Raw genomic sequence first — 18,165 nt, forward strand, 5'->3', positions numbered from 1 at the left:
GGGCTTGGGCAGCATTGGGTTGGGATGTTTTTGTGATGCACATTTTCTTTGCATAAAACTCTCTTATACGTGAGTTGCTGTGGATTTGTTTCTCCAGAGTACCTAGACTAATACAGGGTCCCTATGGGTGGACCTAACAAGACCAACTAATCAAAAAGGGCAGCAGCTTGACACGGAGGTATCTATGGAAGCTCTGGGTGCTCAGTCCATCCTGGTTTGTACTGTAGCACCTGGACTCGTCATGACTCAGAATCCACTCAAGGCATGTTTTGTTTTTATTTATTAATATGTCAACACTTAGGAGACCATGGTGGTGCAGTGAGAGAATTCTTACCTTTCATGCAGGTCAGGGTTTGATTCTCAGCCAGGGCATCGCAGTGCAGTCCACCACTTATCCCAGGAAGGTTAGCCTGCCCTTAAACTGCTGAATACATGTCCGCGATGCACCCAACCTAATGAGCAGCTGAGCCAGTCTGCTCCCTGTTTCTTTCTCCCGGCAGTGAAGTTGATTCCAACTCCTGGCCACCCTTTGAGAGTTGCTTCATGTTTAGTTCCGTGGGAAAAAACCGACTGGGATTTACTCTGCATCGAATTTCCAGATCAAGTTAAGAAGCTGTGATCTTTACCACATCTTTATTTATCAGGTATTTTTACACGTCTCTGGTTTTATTTATTTTAGCGTATATTCTCAGTAGGGATCCCTAGTGGCATAGTGGTTAGGAGTTAGTCCACGAAGTAAAAGGTCCACAGTTCGAATCCATCAACTGTTCTGTGGGAGAAAGAAGGGGCTTTCTGCTCTTTTGAACATTAGTCTTGGAAATTCACAGGGGTGGTTCTACCTTGTCTTGTAGGGTCGCTGTGAGTCAGGATGTCCTTGACAGCAGTGAGTTTGGTTTGGTTTCTAGTCTCAGTTGCTGTTATGAATATCATCTTTTTTTTAAATATCATCTTTTGAGAAATTATATTTTCTAACATTTTGTTACTGCTATATAGAAATGTAACTGGCCTTTTGAATGTTGCTCTTTTTAACCTTTTTGCCACCTTGCTAATCTGTTTATGCAGAATGATTTACCTCTCAGTTCTTCTGTTACCTTTGTAAAGGATGATATCATTCCTAAGTAATGACGTTGTTTCTTCACTTTTGAACCGCATGCCTTTTTATTTGCTTTCATAGATTCATTAGGACCTCTTGAATGTTCTTGTCTTCAAACGCTGTAAGCACTGCTTCTGATGGGTCACAATTGAGAACCAGCTGACGAGCCGAGTGGTGGGAACAAGATGAGGCCGTCTGCTCCTACAGAGATTTGGAGCCCTGGAAATCCTATATCATGTCGCTGAGTTGGGATTGACTCCATGCCACGCCCACCTTAAAAAAATCATTTTATTGGGGGCTCTTACAGCTCTCCTAATTTTCCATACATCAATTGTATCAAGCATTGTTGTACATATGTTGCCATCATTATTTCCAAAACATTTTCTATTTGAGCCCTTGGTATCAGTTCTCCTTTAAAACATTTTTTTAATTAAATACTTTTATTGGGGGCTCTTACATCCCTTATCACAATCCATACATTCATCCATTGTGTCAAGCACATTTGTACATGCTGCCATCATCGTTTTCGAAGCGTTTTCTTTCTACTTGAGCCCTTGATATCAGCTCATTCTCCCCTTGCCCCACAAGCTCTTCCCACCCACTCTCGTGAATCCTTGATCAATTATGTATTATTATTATTTTCTTATCTTACCCTGTTCATTGTCTCCCTTCACCCACATTTCTGTAATTCATCCCCTTGGGAGGGGGGGGGCTATATATCCAACCTTGTGATGGGTTTTCCCTTTCTCCCCCTCCCTGATCAGCCCCCTACCCTCATGATAGCATTACTCCCACTACTGTTCCTAAGGGGTTTGTCTGTCTTGAATTCTGTGTGTGGAGAGCTCCTATCTGCACCAGTATGTGTTCTCCGGTCTAGGCAGATTTGTAAGGTAGAACCGGGTCATGGTAGCGGGGGAGGAAGCACTGAGGAACTAGAGGAAGGATGTGTGACTCGCCTGAGCTACGCCACACCTTGGTTGAACCATCCCTTCCTTGTAAACCTGTGGGGGGATGTCCAATTGTCTACAGATGGGCTTTGGGTCTCCACTCCAACCCCCCTCGTTCACATCTATAGTTGTTTGTTTTGGATTTTTTGATACCTGATTCCGTCGACACCGCATGATCACACAGGCTGGTGTGCTTCTTCCATGTGACGCCCAACTTTGTATTGTCAATCCCAACTTTTCTCTCCCCTCCCTTGGCTGGGAGAGTGGATAAGCTAATAGTAACCTTTATCTGATCGAGAAATTCTCTTTTGTTCTCCGTCTCCTAATCCTTCCTGTCAGGAATGGATTTTGCATTTTCTCAAATGCTTCCTTTGCATGTTTGGAGATGATATTAAGGCTTTCCTATTTTATTTTGGTAATTTTAGTACTGGTATTTGTGGATTTTATAGGATGAAAGCACCCTTGTCTTCCTAGGGTAAGTCACCTGTCAGTGTCACTTTGTGTGCTAGGTTGGGTGTGCCAACTTTGGGTGAGGATTTTTCCCACCTGTGTTCTTCAGTAAGATGGACATCTGGTTTTTCTTCTTTGTACTGGCTTTATTGTGAACAGATGGACCTACCTGTTTGGATGTAAATCCTCTTTTCAATTCTGAGTTCTTTTAAAAATTACAATACAGTGAACCCTCGCCACTTCGCGCTTCGACTTCCGCGGCTTCACTCTATCGTGGTTTTTGCGTAACAGCGCATGCTCTGTCATTACTGCCACTGATTGGCTCATACTGTACATGCTCGATGCCATAAATAATTTAATAAATAATAACTGATAATTGTAACGTCCAAATGTTTTACTGTATTTTCCCTTTTTCGTTTAATAAATTGGGTAATACGAGTGTAATGGTGACTAAAGGGTGTTTTTTCATGTCCTCTATATTCTAACTACGAAAATAGTTGATTTACAAATAAGGAATCCTACTTCGCGGAATTTCATTTATCACGGTAGGGTCTAGAACCGATTAACCGCGATAAACGAGGGTTCACTGTAATTGATTCTTTGAAAGGTTGGATTTTGGCTACAAACTCTTAACTGGATATTTTTGTGTGAATGTTTTGTTGTGCGTTAGGTGCAAGTTTTTCTGACAAGTTAATTTCCCATTCAATGGTTCACAAGTTGTCCCCTGACGTTGATCGCCATCCCCACAGTGTCAACACTCTTTCCACTGCCATCCTGGGTTCCGTTTCCATTTGTCCCCTATTCTTGTCCCTCCCTGCCTCATCTTTGCTCCTGGGAATGTGTTGGGAGCCCTTTGGTCTCATATAGTTGCTCTTCAGAATACATTCCTTGCAGGTGCTATTATTTATTCCTCTAACGACCGGTCTATTACTTGGTTGCAAGGTAGCTAGTTTCATCTCAGAAAGGTGACAAGGGTAATAGTCTCACGGGTCCCGGGAGTTGCTATAAGACTAGTAGGTCTGGTCTTTGTAATGAATTTGAATTTCGTTCTACATTTTCACCCCATCTAACCAGGGCCTTCGATTGTGTTCCTGGTCAGTGGTTGGTAGGTGCAGCCAGGTACCCTCTACTTCTTCTGGCTTATCAGACTAGATAGTATTTTTATTTTATTTTTTTAAATCATTTTATTAGGGGCTCATACAACTCTTATCACAATCCATATACACATCAATTGTGTAAATCGCATTTGTACATTCATTGCCCACTAGATAGTATTTTTAATGGAAAGATCTTAATTACTAATTTAATAGAATGGCTACAGGACTGTTCAGATTTCCTATTTGTTTATCATTCAGGGTTTTTATATTTTTCTATGTATTTGACCTATAACTAAATTATAAAAATTGACATGAAGTTACTAATCTTTTTAACAAGGTTTAAAATGTGCTAACATGGAAATGACAAACTTGTACACAGTAGAGAGACTAATATAATGAACTCACCTTACTTAATACTCACTTTTAATCATTATCAACTGGTGGGTCAATCTTGCTTTACGCTATTCTAAGGATTGACAAATTATGGTCAGTGGGCCCAATCTGGCCCAACCTCCACCTGTCTTGGTACTGCCCTTGAACTAAAAACAGTTTCCGAATGGCTTGTGAGAACATAATAGCATTTCATGACATGTGAAAATGATATCAAATCAAGTTTTATTGGGCCCAAACCATGTTTTTTGTTTCATAATATTTATGATCAATTTAATGCTACAAAGGTAAAGTCGAATACTTTTAACCAAGATCTAGCTACAACACAAAAAACATTATTTGTTTTGCTTGTAACAGGAAAAAGAAGAGAAAACTCTTGGTCTGTATCTTTTAACATTTCTTTTAAATTTTCTTTTCCTTATCTCTCTGTGGTGCATGCTTGGTAAAGGTATTAGATTTAATTTCCAGTACTCTTATCTCTTCCACTTTATCAAGGCTGTTGTTTTAATCCTGGTCTTAGTTCTCTAGCGTGGTTATACCAAAGATAGCACGAGTGGGTGGCTTTGACACACAAAAGGTTATTTCTAAGTGTAGACGGCTGGAAATCTGAGTCCAGGGAGCCGCCTCGACGGCAAACCTTCTCTTTCCGCGGGCTCTCAAGGAAGGCCCTCTTCTCAATGGAATGTCTCCTCCTGGCCGCCGTCTATGTGGCTTGGCATCGCTCCCCATCTGTGATTGCTCGCTTGGCTGTTAATCCCTTTCGTCTCTCAGAAGAGATCAGTTGAAGGCGCATCACTGATGTCTCATTAATATGACACACCGTGTTAGGCGGGTTGACGAGAGAAACAAATCCAATGGCAAGAAGTCATTATATCAAGAAAGCAACCCAGCCCAGTCCAACTCAAGTCCACAAGCCCCTCTGCAGACTCACAGAGCCAACGCGATGATGCGGGATGCAGGAAGATCGCAGGCTGGTGGGTGCAGTCGGCTGGATCCAAGGTCAGTGGAAACATGGCAGGGCCCTGGCAACTCTCAGGGTGGCCACCAGAGTCCCACAAGCAGGGCAGTGGAGTGGCAGAGTGAGAATGAGGCGCCTAGTGCCCTCCTTAGGTGGCCACACCCTCCAGGAGGCACCGTCAGGCTGGGACCTGATGGACAGGCTGGATGGCACCCCTACACGTTCATACACCTTCAAGTTGACATAAAATCAGTTCCCACAAATATGAGCTCAATAATGTAACAGAACCCAATTCACCACCGTATGGTGTCAGCTTGTGGTGCGATGGTGGCTTGCCTGATGCTGCGCTTCTGGAAGCACAGTCCCTGGCATTTCAAATATCAGCAAGGTCACCCCAGGTGAACAGCTTTCGGTGCAGTTTTCCGGCGAAGCACAGGCTGGGTCAAAGAAATCGGCGATCCACCGCAGAGGAATTAGCCACTGACTGTAGCGGCCAGAGTCAGCTACGGAAACCCTCATGAACATCAGTGGGGCACCGTCTGGAATACCCCTCGGGTTGAGAGGCACGCGCATGACCGAGGAAGCACCGCCTTCTCACAGGAGAGTCCACCACCGTGCATAGATGGAGAGGCGTTCTTGAGACCTCCATTTGCTGCTGGGGTCTGACTCAACATGCGAACGGCCGTAAAACACTGTTCGTAATGGGAACTTTGAACGTGTGCAATATCCAGCTAGAGACAGCATGCGGGTTAGGGTTAGGTTTGGTGGTAGGGTTAGAGTTAAGTTTCATGATAGGGTTAGGGTTAACTCAGGGGTTAGGTTTAAGGTGTCGTTGAGGGATAGGATTAGGGTTAGAAAAAAAAAAAGGTGGGGGGAAATATTAATCTAGGAAAAATGGAAGTCATCAAAAATGAAATAGAACACAAGATGGACAAACTAGGTCTTAGTGAGCCGAAAACACTCCCGAGACAGAGTGAACCATTCTGAATCAGACCATCATGTGGTTTACTACACCAGCAATGACAAATGACATTTCAGGGGTTAAGATTTCACACACACACACACACACACACACACACACACACACACACACAATTTTAACATGCTCGCTTTTGGAATGCTCCAATTTTGTTCACTGGGCTCAGTCGCTGCGATCTCTCCAGGGGGCCATGCAGTAAATGCTCTTTCTTACCACTTAGGGCTCCAGGGGCTGGCTTACAGCTGAACTGTCTCCCCTTACCCCTGCCCTTTACAGTACTGCCCACACCCTGACCTGTCATTTTGGGATTGATTAGTTACTTTTGCAGCTTCGATGGAGACAGGCCTATGAGTTTACTGCCTAAACTGTGCAGCTGTACCCGGAGGCTAAGGACTACCCAGTGATGTGCTGGGCAGCGCTAGGCTTTAACCAGTGCAAACGCCCCTGAGTTTGAGTCTGCAGAACCATGGTCTTAAACGCCCTGAAGCTGAAAAGTGGCCTGGACAGGAAGGAGGGTCTGTTGGTCAAGGAGGAAATGGGATGTCCTATTTAGAAACTGCTGCCAATGTGATGCTACTTAAACAAAACAGATCACTTCTGTCTCCCTTTCTTTTTTCTGCGTCTTCTAAGGGAAAAAAGACGCACAGAAAAAGCCACCGTGCCTGGGTTCCCAGTGGTTTCCATCTCGGGCAGTGTGTTGTCGCCCACATAGTTTGAGAGGGCAGGGAACACCCTCTCCTCGTGAACTGGGGTGTGGAAGAGTTGGAGGAAATCACACTAGAGACTGTTGCACACAATCTACCAGAGGCTTGTGCGAATTCAAAAAGAGAAGTCAACTGGGGAGAGCCAGGCCCTGGTTCCAGCGCTGACACCTGAGAACGAGGCAGGTTTCAGACCTGCTTGTCTGAGTAGAGCCGTTAGGAGGCTTTATGAATACGGATGAAATCCAACGTATCCATTCTTCTGCGGTCGTCTTGACTGCCTGTCCCGTTTGCACCATTTATACGAGGCGACGGGCGAGCCCAGTCCCTGCAGAAGGGCAGGGACAGCAGACAAGAGAAAGGATCCACAAGATGGACCCACGGCCACAGCGGCTGCAACAATAGGCTGAAACAGCGATGCCTGTGTGGGTGGCACAGGCCTGGGCAGTGTTCCTTTGTTGTACCCAGCTGCTGACTTGAAACCCACTAACAGCAGCAACATGTAACCTCGCACAGTGTTGCATGCACACAGTATTGGATTGTTGCAGGGGAAAACCAGCTTCGTGTTGGCGATGACGTTCTTTCCACTCAGATCTTGTGACTGGGAACGGACTGGATGGTGTCCTATCCACACTAACAATTAACACGGAAAACAGGAGATGCATTTCGTGGGAAACAATGGAATCGCATATTTGCATATGATTCACATGGAAACACATGCATTCCTACCTGTAGGGAACAACTGGGCTTGGACGATACACAGGAGATACATGTGCCGCGCAATGGCCTCTGGGGTGAGGGACGGGGTCCAGGAAACTTCTCTTGACTTCAGACTTTCGGCGTTGACTCACAATGCACAAATGCCAAGAGTTATCAAGCGTGACATGGCAGGTAAAAATACCCCCCAAACTCAGTCTTAGAATAGGTGCCATTTACCCAAAATAAAGAGTCAAGAAAAGAAAGGAGCTGGTTCCTAGTTTTGAGAATTAAAATGTATCAGCTCTTTCGGGAGAAGTAAACCCGGACTTGGAATCACTTTCCCAATGTAATGCAACCATCTTTCTTCAGGGCCTGTGAGCACTCTCTGCAGGTGGTAGCGGGTTTATTTCCAGGCATCCCTGGAACACCACAAACCCCCCAAGTATTTGCTTGACATTCTCAGAGCTCCAGATAGAGGGTGAGGCCTGAGATGTCTGGGCTTTTATTCAACCTCTCCGAGGGCTGACTTCCCCTTAGGGTTACCAAACAGGACTTGGAACAGAGCTGTGCTCTACGGGGTTTTCAGGGGCTGGTTTTTAAAAGCAGGTCACCTTTTCTCTGAGGTACCTGTCAATCATTCAGCTAGCAATGAACAGGCAGACCTTTTGCACTACCCAGAAACACCATCTTCTTAAGAGGATGTCTTTAAAAACCATATTAACATGAGGTAGTTAGTTTATTGTGCCAACCTGGCCGATAAACACATGTGGGGTTAATTGAAGGGCGGAGGGATTAATGGCTAGATGAGCCTCACCTTTCTAGCTCTCAGGTCTCTCGCTTTCTGACGGGTGGACCATGGTGCAGCTGCCTTAGCAGTTCCCTGCTTCAGCTGGCAAGACTCACTTCCTGCAAGGCATCCCTGAGGAGAAGCCACATGGATCTACCCCGATGCAGCCCTGGGTGCTGGAGCAGCCACGTGGAGACCCCTGCCTGCGCTGAGATGCTTACACATTCACTGACTCAGCTTTCCTCCTGCAGTCGGCATCATAGTGTATGTTTTGTGAGATGGAGGAGGGCTTTGTGGATTGATGTTGCACATATGGGCTAATGGGTTAATGTTGGACTTGTGGGCTTGGGCAGCACTGGGTTGGGATGTTTTCTTGATGCACACTTAACCTTTATAAAACCCTCTCTTGTACATAAGTTTTTGTGGATTTGTTTCTCTGAAGAGCCCAGACTAACACATAACATGAGACTTCAAGACGTCAAAAAAAAAAAAATCCACAAAGCTGAACTCTTAAAAAAAAATCATTTTATTGTTCCTTTGCCATACAAAATTTATTCAAATTACACCCATTTGAGAAGTGGTGAGATCACAGCCAGGACAGGTCCTCCTGTAACAAATCTATTTACAGATCCATCATAAAGCGCCTTTCTTCCCCTTTCCTTTCCCTCTCTCTTTTTACACTATATTACATATTTTGTTTTAAAACTAGCATACATCACAAAGCTAAACCGATTAGTAGTTTGCCTACTCCCAAGTTCGGGAGAGATACTTCCTTTGTACAAAATCACGTACCCCATAGGAAAAGAAATTCCCACGACCTGCCACTTGCCACCTGACTCCCCCCCAAGGCATCCTTCTTCAAAGTCCTCCTCTCAGACACACGAGTTGCCATGCACCCACCAAGCGCCGACTTTCTTTTGCCTGAATGCTAAAGCTTTAAATACTGCAACTCTTATTTACAGATCTACACTGAGAACAGAAAACGAGGACCATGACAAAGGACAGAAACAAAAATACACTATGAAACAAACACACAAAATTACAAAACCAGCTAGAAAATATTCTGGCAGTGTTTACAAATTAATTGCTGTTTTTTTTTTCCTTTTGTACAAAATTGCTAGATAATGAAAATGCAAGACGACTATGTTAACAACTTAAATAAGACCAATGCTATGCACACATCTGTACATATAAACAAACACCTAACACTGTTTGACAGCTCATGTGTTGCCCGTTACAGACTTTAGTTTCTAGACTCACGCAGTCATGATTCGCATCCTTGTAACTCTTAGCCATTCATGTGTGAGCATTAATAGCAGCAACTCAATGGTACCAGGAGACCTGCATACGTAGTACTTAAAGTAACTCAAACACTGTAGCACTAACTTTGAGTGCCAGGTACTGTGTCAAAAAAATAAAAGCGACAAACGCAAACAGAATGCGGCATGGGGCGTCTAATTCGATGAAGAAGCCTATTTGCTGGAAAGGAAAAAAGAGAAAAAAATCCCCAAACCCAAAACAAAATGGGACACAGGTAGGAACATTTACGACGTATTTGCATTCCTCTCATTTTGCAAAAGCAATAAATAGAGCATGACGCAGACCCCAAGTTTTCACGAGAAACTGAAAAAACACACGCGCCCGAAGCCAGGTGGGCTCGTTCTCTAGACTTTGGAAGAAGTCAGCTTTGTGCAGCGGGCGCACAAAGCTGGGGGCAGAGGCAGCGAACCAGATGAGATAAATATGGGGGAGAGGGGGGAAAGCTTGGCAGAAATGGTTTCCCATACAGGAAAAAACCCACAGTGCATTTTCCAGTAGGCACTTAACACAAAGCTTCCCCTCCCGCCCCGCCCCATGCTTCATTGCGGACCAAGTCCAGTGTATGTGAGGAGGAGGGCGAGGAGGAGGCTGCAGAAGAAAGAGGAGGCTCATCCGCACCTCGGTTTTGCTTCCCAAACACACACCCATGCATACCTACACGTAGTTTAAAGTGCTGGTGTCCCCCATGTGGACCCCACCACCACCTTGCATATTGTGAAAATCCACCTAGCGGAACCTGGTTGGGGTTTCTCCCCCTCGGTCTCCTTTGCCAGTTTCTTTTTCCTAAAGGATCTAGATTTCCCTTCGAAGAAACACTTACAGATCGAGGGACTACCAGGCGCCTGCACACACAGCGTTTCAATGTCACCGTTCGGGTTTCTGGTGCAGCCGGGGAATGGACCTGGAGGTGCTGTGCCACCATTCTGGTGCCAGACGGCAGTGTTCAGCTGCCCCGGGTGGAAGCTATTTGTGGACACACTGAAGGGCATTTGTAAGGTCGGTCACCAATCCTAAAGAGAAAACTGGGGGACGCCTTGGCATCCTAGTACTTCGTAGTCTAGGGCCTGACTTCCCTAGGCCCGACTGACTCCTTCACAGACGGATGGGGACCAGGCTGCGGCCGGGACAGTTAACGGCACCAGACACAGCGACAAGTCCCTTTGCTTCTCAGCTTTAACGCCACCAGATCCTCCCGGAACGGGCAGGTCTTTCTGGCCAGAGGCGTCCCCATCTGATCTCCCTGAGTGCAATAGAAGAGAGCCCTTCCCCCGGTCGAGGGGGTCTGGGAAGTCCACGGATGGAGGGACCCATCCCTGCTGCTCCTTGGGACTACTGACCTGGATCACCTTTCCAAGTGGCCCCTTGTGGGGTGAAGCTCTAGGGCCACTTGGGGGGTGGAGTCACAGTCCCCTCCAGCCAAGAGGAGCTTCAGGGGACCAGGCTTCTCGCAGAGGCTGTGAAACTCCCCACCACAGAGGTCTGTACACTCTTCCTGGGGGGCGTTCTTGCTCAACCCATGTGAATCAGCAAGTACTGTCTCCCAGTAAACAGCTGACGTGAAAGGGTGATGGGTGCCATGGGAATGCTTCAATGGCAGCGAAGATAAATAAAAAAAAAAAAAAGGTTAAAACAATCTACCAAGCACCCCTAAGTAGGCGTTGTGGCTAGAAACACACTTTAAATGTCAAAGAAGACACTGGGGAGGGGGGTGGGCAGGAGGCTGGGAGTAGAGTGGGGAGTGGTTTATGGAGACGGGAAACCCACGGAGGGTGGAGTGGTGGGACTCTTACCCTTCTTCTGCATTTGTGGCAAATAGCTGCCAACAGGCTCTTCCTGTGGAAGGGAGCGGAGGCAACTGGTGCCTCCTCCTGTGACCAGACAGCACAACGCTGACACCGAATCGGACAGTCATTGAAGTAATTCCCCAGAAGCGCTGGAGAAATCGGTCTCATCCTTTTGCATGACTTCAGGGTTTTACTTCCTGCAGTTCCACTCCATGTAGCAGAACACCCCCCCCACCCCCCCAAAAAAAAGACATGTGGTCTGCGGAGAAGGCACGGCTTGAAATGCTATTAAGGAAGATCGCTGCTGTCGGGTGGGCCAGGTGGCCAGCCCCCAGTCTACAGCCCATCCGTCAGGCACAGCAGGCCCATCCAGGCGGGAGACACCTGATTGCACATTTTCTCACTTGCTGACTCCTCCATGAGATTGGAGCCGGGGCGGAGCGGGGCTTCTCCACGGAAGCCCGCAACTGTGCATTTAGACCAACAACCAAAAAAATGGTTTTTTTTTCCTCCTTTGCTTTCATTAAAACATCAGCCTTGGTTTTGAAGTTCGTCGTTTACTTCATGATAATATCTTGGAGGGAGAAGGGGCAACATTGCTTGACAGGAGTTCTGGTTCCATAATAAACAAACGGTGTGGGAGGGAGGGTTCACGCAATGCCCGATCAACTGCACATGAAGTCTTCCACCAGCGGGAGTTTTTCCAAATCATAGGCATCAAAGAGATCACTGACGCCTTCTTGCCCGCCAAGGTTCAGCAGATAGTCTTCTTGCAGCAGGGGAGGCAGCAAGTTCACAAATGGTCCTTCGAGGTTGGAAGGAATTTGGTCCTCAGTCTGCTGTAAAAGATTGGCAGGAGAGGCCAGAGGAGAGAGGGTTGCCATAGAGATGGAGCAGTCGCTATGTCCTGAGTTGGTGGAAGCCAAGTCTGAAATGATGACCAATGGGAGTGAAACATCAGGTTAATCGTTGAAAATGCAAATGATGTTTGCTATCAAATTTAAAAAGCCTTGGGGGTGGGGCATGCCCCTTTGGCTCAAGACTATCGTAAGTATTTTTGTAAGCCTGATTATCTATTGTGCTAACAGACATGAAAGAACGACTGGTCCTTGTTCTACTTCACGTGTTGGGTTTGCACCACAGGAAGTTCAAACCCACCAGATAGATGCTTCTTGGGAGAAGGATGAGGCTGTCTGTTCTCTTAAATCCAATACAGGGTCACTATAAGTCTGAAATAACTCAATGGCAGTGTGTCCCCACTGCCAGCCCCCACCCACACACCAGCCCCGGGGACCGAGGGAAGAAACACACACACACACACACACACTCCCTGGTAGACACTTGTTAATTTTTAATGTTGTCTTTCTTGACCACCCAGGTTATTGACGGTACCTTTTACAACACAAAGGTGGGCAAAAAAGAGGCGATCTTTTGTTTCACCAGTTGTGGGACTGACTGTATTTGTATTTTTGTCAGTACGAAATCAGACCTACTCCATTATTCCTAATCACACTGATACACTGAGTGATGGGGTAAGGGGGCAGATATTTAAATACACATCATTAAGCTGAAATCGAAAATAACTCCAGCCACTGCCCCCCCACCGCCCCCCAAAAAAAGTACTGCCAAGAATTTGATAAGGACAGCTGGGAGAGGAATTATGATTTATTTTCTTAGGGCCGTTTCCTCCCATAGCCTCTCTGCCAAAGCTTTTAGGTTAAAGGCTTCTCTTTGCAAATGGCTCCCATGTCTCTCTCTAAAGGTCTCCTCTGCAACATCCTTCAAGGGACTGTGGCCAGAGACGGTTGATGGTCCACCAAGACAGGCCGCAGTGCCACTGCTCACTTCACCTGTAAGGAAACGGTTTCTGCCCAGGGCAAAAGCTGAGGCAGGGGCACGGTTATGTGGGTGGACGAGCTGTTTGTCCATTAGGATTTCAGGCTGGCTACTATTCAGCTGCCTTTTTAGAAAGAGTACCCTTAACAACCACAACAACAGTAGACACGCTTGTGTGTTGTCTAGACGCGTGCTTTCCGTACAGGCTCGCTCCAGCCACCTTCCCTCTGTTGTTATTATTTTTTACCTTTGGAAGCGTGTCTAGGGATATTTCCGTTGTGATCTTGGTTATTTGTCTTCATTGGGCTGTGTGTCTCAGTCTCTTCTGGACACAAGTAAACCTCAATGGGTCCTTGGGTACTTGACAAGTGAATTTGTAGGCTCTACAGACAGAAGAAGACATAGTAGAATGAAAGTTCCGAAAACAAAGGATGGGCAATTTTCACCCTTCATTTTGCTTCTTCATGAATAGCCTATCTCTATCAATAACTGTCATCTTCTCTTGCAGATTTAGACAACTATATCCCACAGGCCAAACCTGGCCTTCCAATTGGTTTGATAAATAAAGTTTTATTGGATCCTAGTCACATTCTCAGTTATTTGTATATTGCCTCTGGCTACTTGCCTGTACAAGGGCACAGCACCAAAGCTGCACAGGTGCAGCAGAGGCTTTTTGACTCAAAAAGCCAAAATTATTAACTATCTAGGCAGTGGCAGAATATTTTGCCAACTTTCTAGAGTAAAAGAACACTTTTGGGGGTGCCCAGTATGTGACAACAGCAGTACTGCTGAGATGAACTGTGTCCCTTAAATCTTTCATTGCAAAAGATTAAAAGGTCTTTTAATCATCACAAGTGTAGTAGTTCCATAGTACCATTGCCCTTTGGTAGAGTTCTTTTATGGTGAGTTTTAATAAGCATCAGTCTTAAGTACAAAGACTGAGCCTAATAAGAGATTATGACACTGGTATTTTAAATTCTCTTGCATCTAGATCCTATAACTATTATTGTCACTTATGGTGAAGTCTACCCTATACGGGGGCTTATGAATTTAATAATTTTTCATCTTGCTTTTGGGAAAAAAAATTTTTTTAATGAGTTGGAATTGACTCGATGGCAGTTGAGCTTCCTTTAATCCCGTGTTAACATTCCAATCTATCAATTGGCCCCGAGTCCAATTTGATTCCTTAAAAGCAAACATATCATCGAGTCCTAAATGCTTCCAATGTATCAATATCGGTTAGAGAGATAACTACACCTTTCCAACCCTCTGTTCGTAGTGGAGACCACGTATGGAACAATCCACACACCATTTCCTAAATGTTTCACATGGAGAAGCACCAGGAAAGCAAAGTTAAAAAGACAAATACACAATCGGGGGCGAGCAGGGCATTATATCGATAAAGCTTTCAGTGGGATGTTCTGCCTTGTGACACCCCTGCCCCCACCCCGGACATCCATTCACTCCGTAAGTATCAAACTGTTGAACGGGTCATTAATTTCGGGGACACGTAAAACTGATAGGAAAGACATCGGAAGCTTTTAGACGGGGAGAAATGCCCGAGGTGAGTCCAGGGCCCTTCCACCTCACGTCTCCCACCACGAGCTTTGCCGATGAACAGAACGCTGGCTCCTTACCTGCAGTGGGTCAGGCACTTCAAGTCTTGTTTCTGGAGGGGCTTTCACAGCTATAACAGTTTGGTCTTTAAGGCCACTGATTTTTCGAATATCTTGATATGTAACGTACGCTAACGTGGGAAGGGTTAAGGAAATTTGCCACACCGCCTTCCAAAGCAACCCCTACGACAGCGACAAACGGGCATGTGGGAAACCGCGTGAGTATTGCACTATTTCAAAGACTACTGTCTCCTGTTCTGGGTCTCTGTGTACACGGGACTCCCTCGGAATCTTCTCTTCTGGTTGGCCGTCTAACAACAAAAGCTGACAGTTTAAACGAGTCTTTCTCTGAAAAGTGTGTGGATATTCAAGTGGTGGAAACGCAAGCACAATAGGGCAAGGGAACTATCCAACAGAAACCCAAACCCCCCACTCCAGCCCGATTTTCGCGCCAAGTTGCTCTGGAACGCAGGTCTCCCGTGAGCGCCAACAGAAGGGCTGGTGTCAGTCAGATTGAAGGAGAGCAGGCTGCAATTTGCAGACATTTCAGGTTCTCCTCTCACCATAGTTTTTTTTTTTTTTTGGAAACACCAGTTAATTCTACAAGTTGCGTGTCAGCACCACCCAGATGAATCACCAAATAGCAAATGGATATAACAGGAGGATTTGTAACAAGTTGGTGGAACAATGGATTTGAAAGATACTGGGATTTGTCCATAAATGATTTGCAGCCTCCTTGCATTTTGCATCCAGAACCCTGGTGGTGCAGTAGTTAGGAGCGGAGCTCCGAACCACCAGGTCAGCAGTTGGAAAACATCAGCTGCTCTGCGGGAGAAAGACTCGGCTCTCTACTCCTGTAAAGAGCTACAGCATTGGAAATTCCCAGGGGGCGGTTCTGGCCTGTCTGACGCGGTGGCCGTGAGGCGGCATCACCTCTCTGGCAGTAAGTTTGGTGGTTGGTTTTGTAGGCTGTCCCTGGGAACAGTGTCATGACTTCTCTTAGAAAATCCATGCTCCACATGAGCTTATGAACCCTATCAGTGCTGCAGAGTGCGCAAGGAGGAAAGCAGCCCGAATGAGAAACAGTGGGTTTAGGGAAAAGAGAGGGAGATACTATTTCAGTACTCTTCGTTCTCACTGCTTAGGGCTGAACAGCTCTTGTAGGTGTCTTGGTTAAGGTGACCAGATTTTAACATCGGTAAAGCGGGACACCATTGGTAAAACTCAGATCCGGGTGAAATAGCCACATGGCAGCTGAAAACTGTATACCCTAGCTTGTCGTGCATTCTTTCCAAAAATCGGGGCTTTTTAAAAATGCTGCGGGATGTGGGAAAAATTGTTAAAAATCAGGACTGTCCTGCCAAAAGCGGGATGTCTGGTCACCTTAGTCTTGGTGGCTGAAACGACAAATAACACCAAGAAGGAATATGGAACTTACTAGAGGTCCAAAGGATCTGTGGCAGCTTGCCTGGGCGGACAGACTTACACTTGGTATAAAACGAGAAGAGGCCACACGACAGTCCATTCTCTGTTATGACTCCTTCTCCAGGCACGAGCTTTTTGGAACCCCCTTGTATCAGGGACCCGCAATAACAGCTAGCGTGCATAACCTGCACAAACTACCTAGGCTAGGACAGCAAATCACAACTCGATGAGGGCACTGTGCAGGTAGCAGAGCCACGTGACAGGTTCAAGGTGACACAGGGCTGAGAAAGCCTACAGGGTATCCGCTCTCTTAGAACCAAACCAGGAAACCCAAGCTATTCCTGTGGATTCTGACTCCTGGGGACCCCACGTGCTAAGCGTGAGACGGCTCCGTGGCCGTGTGCTTGTCTGTGGTCTTTACGGGAGGCAGCTCGCCAGGCCTTTCTTCCGCGCCGCCGCTGGGTGGGTTGGGACCGATAACCTTAAGGTTAGTAGCTCAGCATAAACCATTTACATCACCCAGGAATCGGAAGGAAGCTATGGGCCCATTCCGGGGGGTTGGGGAGGGGGTAAGCACAGCCATACAAAATCTGCACATCCATTTGGGGGGGAAATCTCTACGGAGCATCTTCTTCAAGTCTCAGCAGCGGAGACAACAGATATTCAATGCGGAGCAGGATTCGGGGCGTTTTCACAGAGGACTTGATAGTTCTGATTTTTCACTCAGACACTGGGAAAAATGGATAGCCAGGTATTTCTGCCTCCGCCCACTTGCACAACGCTGTGTGACAAGGATCTATGAATGCAAGAGCCCCTCCACAATGACTCCACGTGCTGCCGGAAGAAAAAGTTCAACCCAGTTGGGAACAAGCGGTACCAAACTGGGAACTGAACGGTGAAGGGAAAGACATTGTGCAGGCACCTCCTCTCATCCTACAGATTTAAAAAGTGCTTCCATTCTGGCAACTCCCCCAGTTGGCTTCTCGGGGTAGCGGCCTTCCTACAAGGAAGCCGTCTTTTTCTGCATCTAAAGGCCAGGAGATGACCGCAGGCTATGAACCGCACGTTCTAGGGAGCTGCCCATCATGTGAAACAAGCACTGTACCCCCGAGGGGCCTCCAACTGAACAAGGAATGAAACAGCCCAACGAGACCCCCTCTTTAGGTCCTTGAAGCACCACACTAGCCACCATGCGTGGCGGGGGTGCTGTACAGTCGCCACGCTGCCACGTCACTAATTAGCAGCCAACAAGGCAAGTCCTTTGGTCAAGAGGAGGTAAGAATTGGAGGTGTGACCGTTAATTTTGTGTGTCAGCTTGGTCAAGCCTTAGTCTGGATGCCGCTCTGAAATGGTTACACGTGATGAAGTCGGTGGGCCTTCCCCAAAGCAGATCACCCAGACTGTGCGGGTGGGCCTCCTCCAACCCGCTGGAGGTCTGAGGGGCAAGGAAGCAGGCTTTCCTTGGGGTGTGTTCTTCCTGCAGACAACAGACATGTTGCCAGAATTCCCCGAGTCTTTCCAAGTCTGACTTTCACACAAGACTCCAGGGACCTGCAGCTTATGGCCTGACCTATACAGATTTTAGACTGGACAGCCACCAACATTTCTTGAGCCAATTCCTTAAAATACAAGGTGTGTGTGTGTGTGAGGGGGGGGCTTCAAAAAGTCTCTGGAGAAATGGAATAAAAAGATTTTGCAAGACCCCTCATAAGTCTCTGTGTCTCCTCCTCTCTCTGTGCGCCTATCTAACTGGTTCTGTTTCTCTGAGCATACTAATGCGACAGCTTTACAAAGCCAACGGCTTGCAGCATCTCTGGGAGCAAGCTGATGGCATGAGAAATGAGAAGAAATTGGGCAGGAGGCATATTGTTTCCTGGGTAACAAAAGATAAAGGTAAAATAAATCAGAACTTTGGGGCAAAATTTCGAGGTGAGAAGTTAAAATATTGGGTTTGGCTTCTGCTGAAAATTGAGATGATCTAAACAAACCAAACCAAACAGCAACCAAACCATCCTCTGCTGCACAAGTGGAGTAGGCTCTCCCCCTTTGGGGTCCGGAGGAAAGGAACGACATTGAGAACGGG

The 18,165-nt window shown here is 46.5% G+C and overlaps 1 protein-coding gene across 1 annotated transcript in view; it reads right to left on the reverse strand.

The window, feature by feature from the left end:
* Window positions 1-8,604: 8,604 nt before the first annotated feature.
* E2F3 (E2F transcription factor 3) overlaps window positions 8,605-18,165 on the reverse strand; it is a 25,158-nt gene continuing 15,597 nt past the window's right edge. The window contains exons 5-7 of the mRNA XM_013007201.2: window positions 14,679-14,793; window positions 13,289-13,424; window positions 8,605-12,133 (exon numbers count right to left, since the gene is read on the reverse strand). Coding sequence (XP_012862655.1) covers window positions 11,871-12,133; window positions 13,289-13,424; window positions 14,679-14,793 — 514 coding nt within the window. The 3' untranslated portion in view covers window positions 8,605-11,870. The remainder of the gene's footprint in view (window positions 12,134-13,288; window positions 13,425-14,678; window positions 14,794-18,165) is intronic.

The sequence above is a fragment of the Echinops telfairi genome, unplaced genomic scaffold (assembly GCF_000313985.2).
Source record: "Echinops telfairi isolate 266 unplaced genomic scaffold, ASM31398v2 ScPeMD7_5868;HRSCAF=6743_0, whole genome shotgun sequence".
NCBI classification, from domain to species: domain Eukaryota; kingdom Metazoa; phylum Chordata; class Mammalia; order Afrosoricida; family Tenrecidae; genus Echinops; species Echinops telfairi.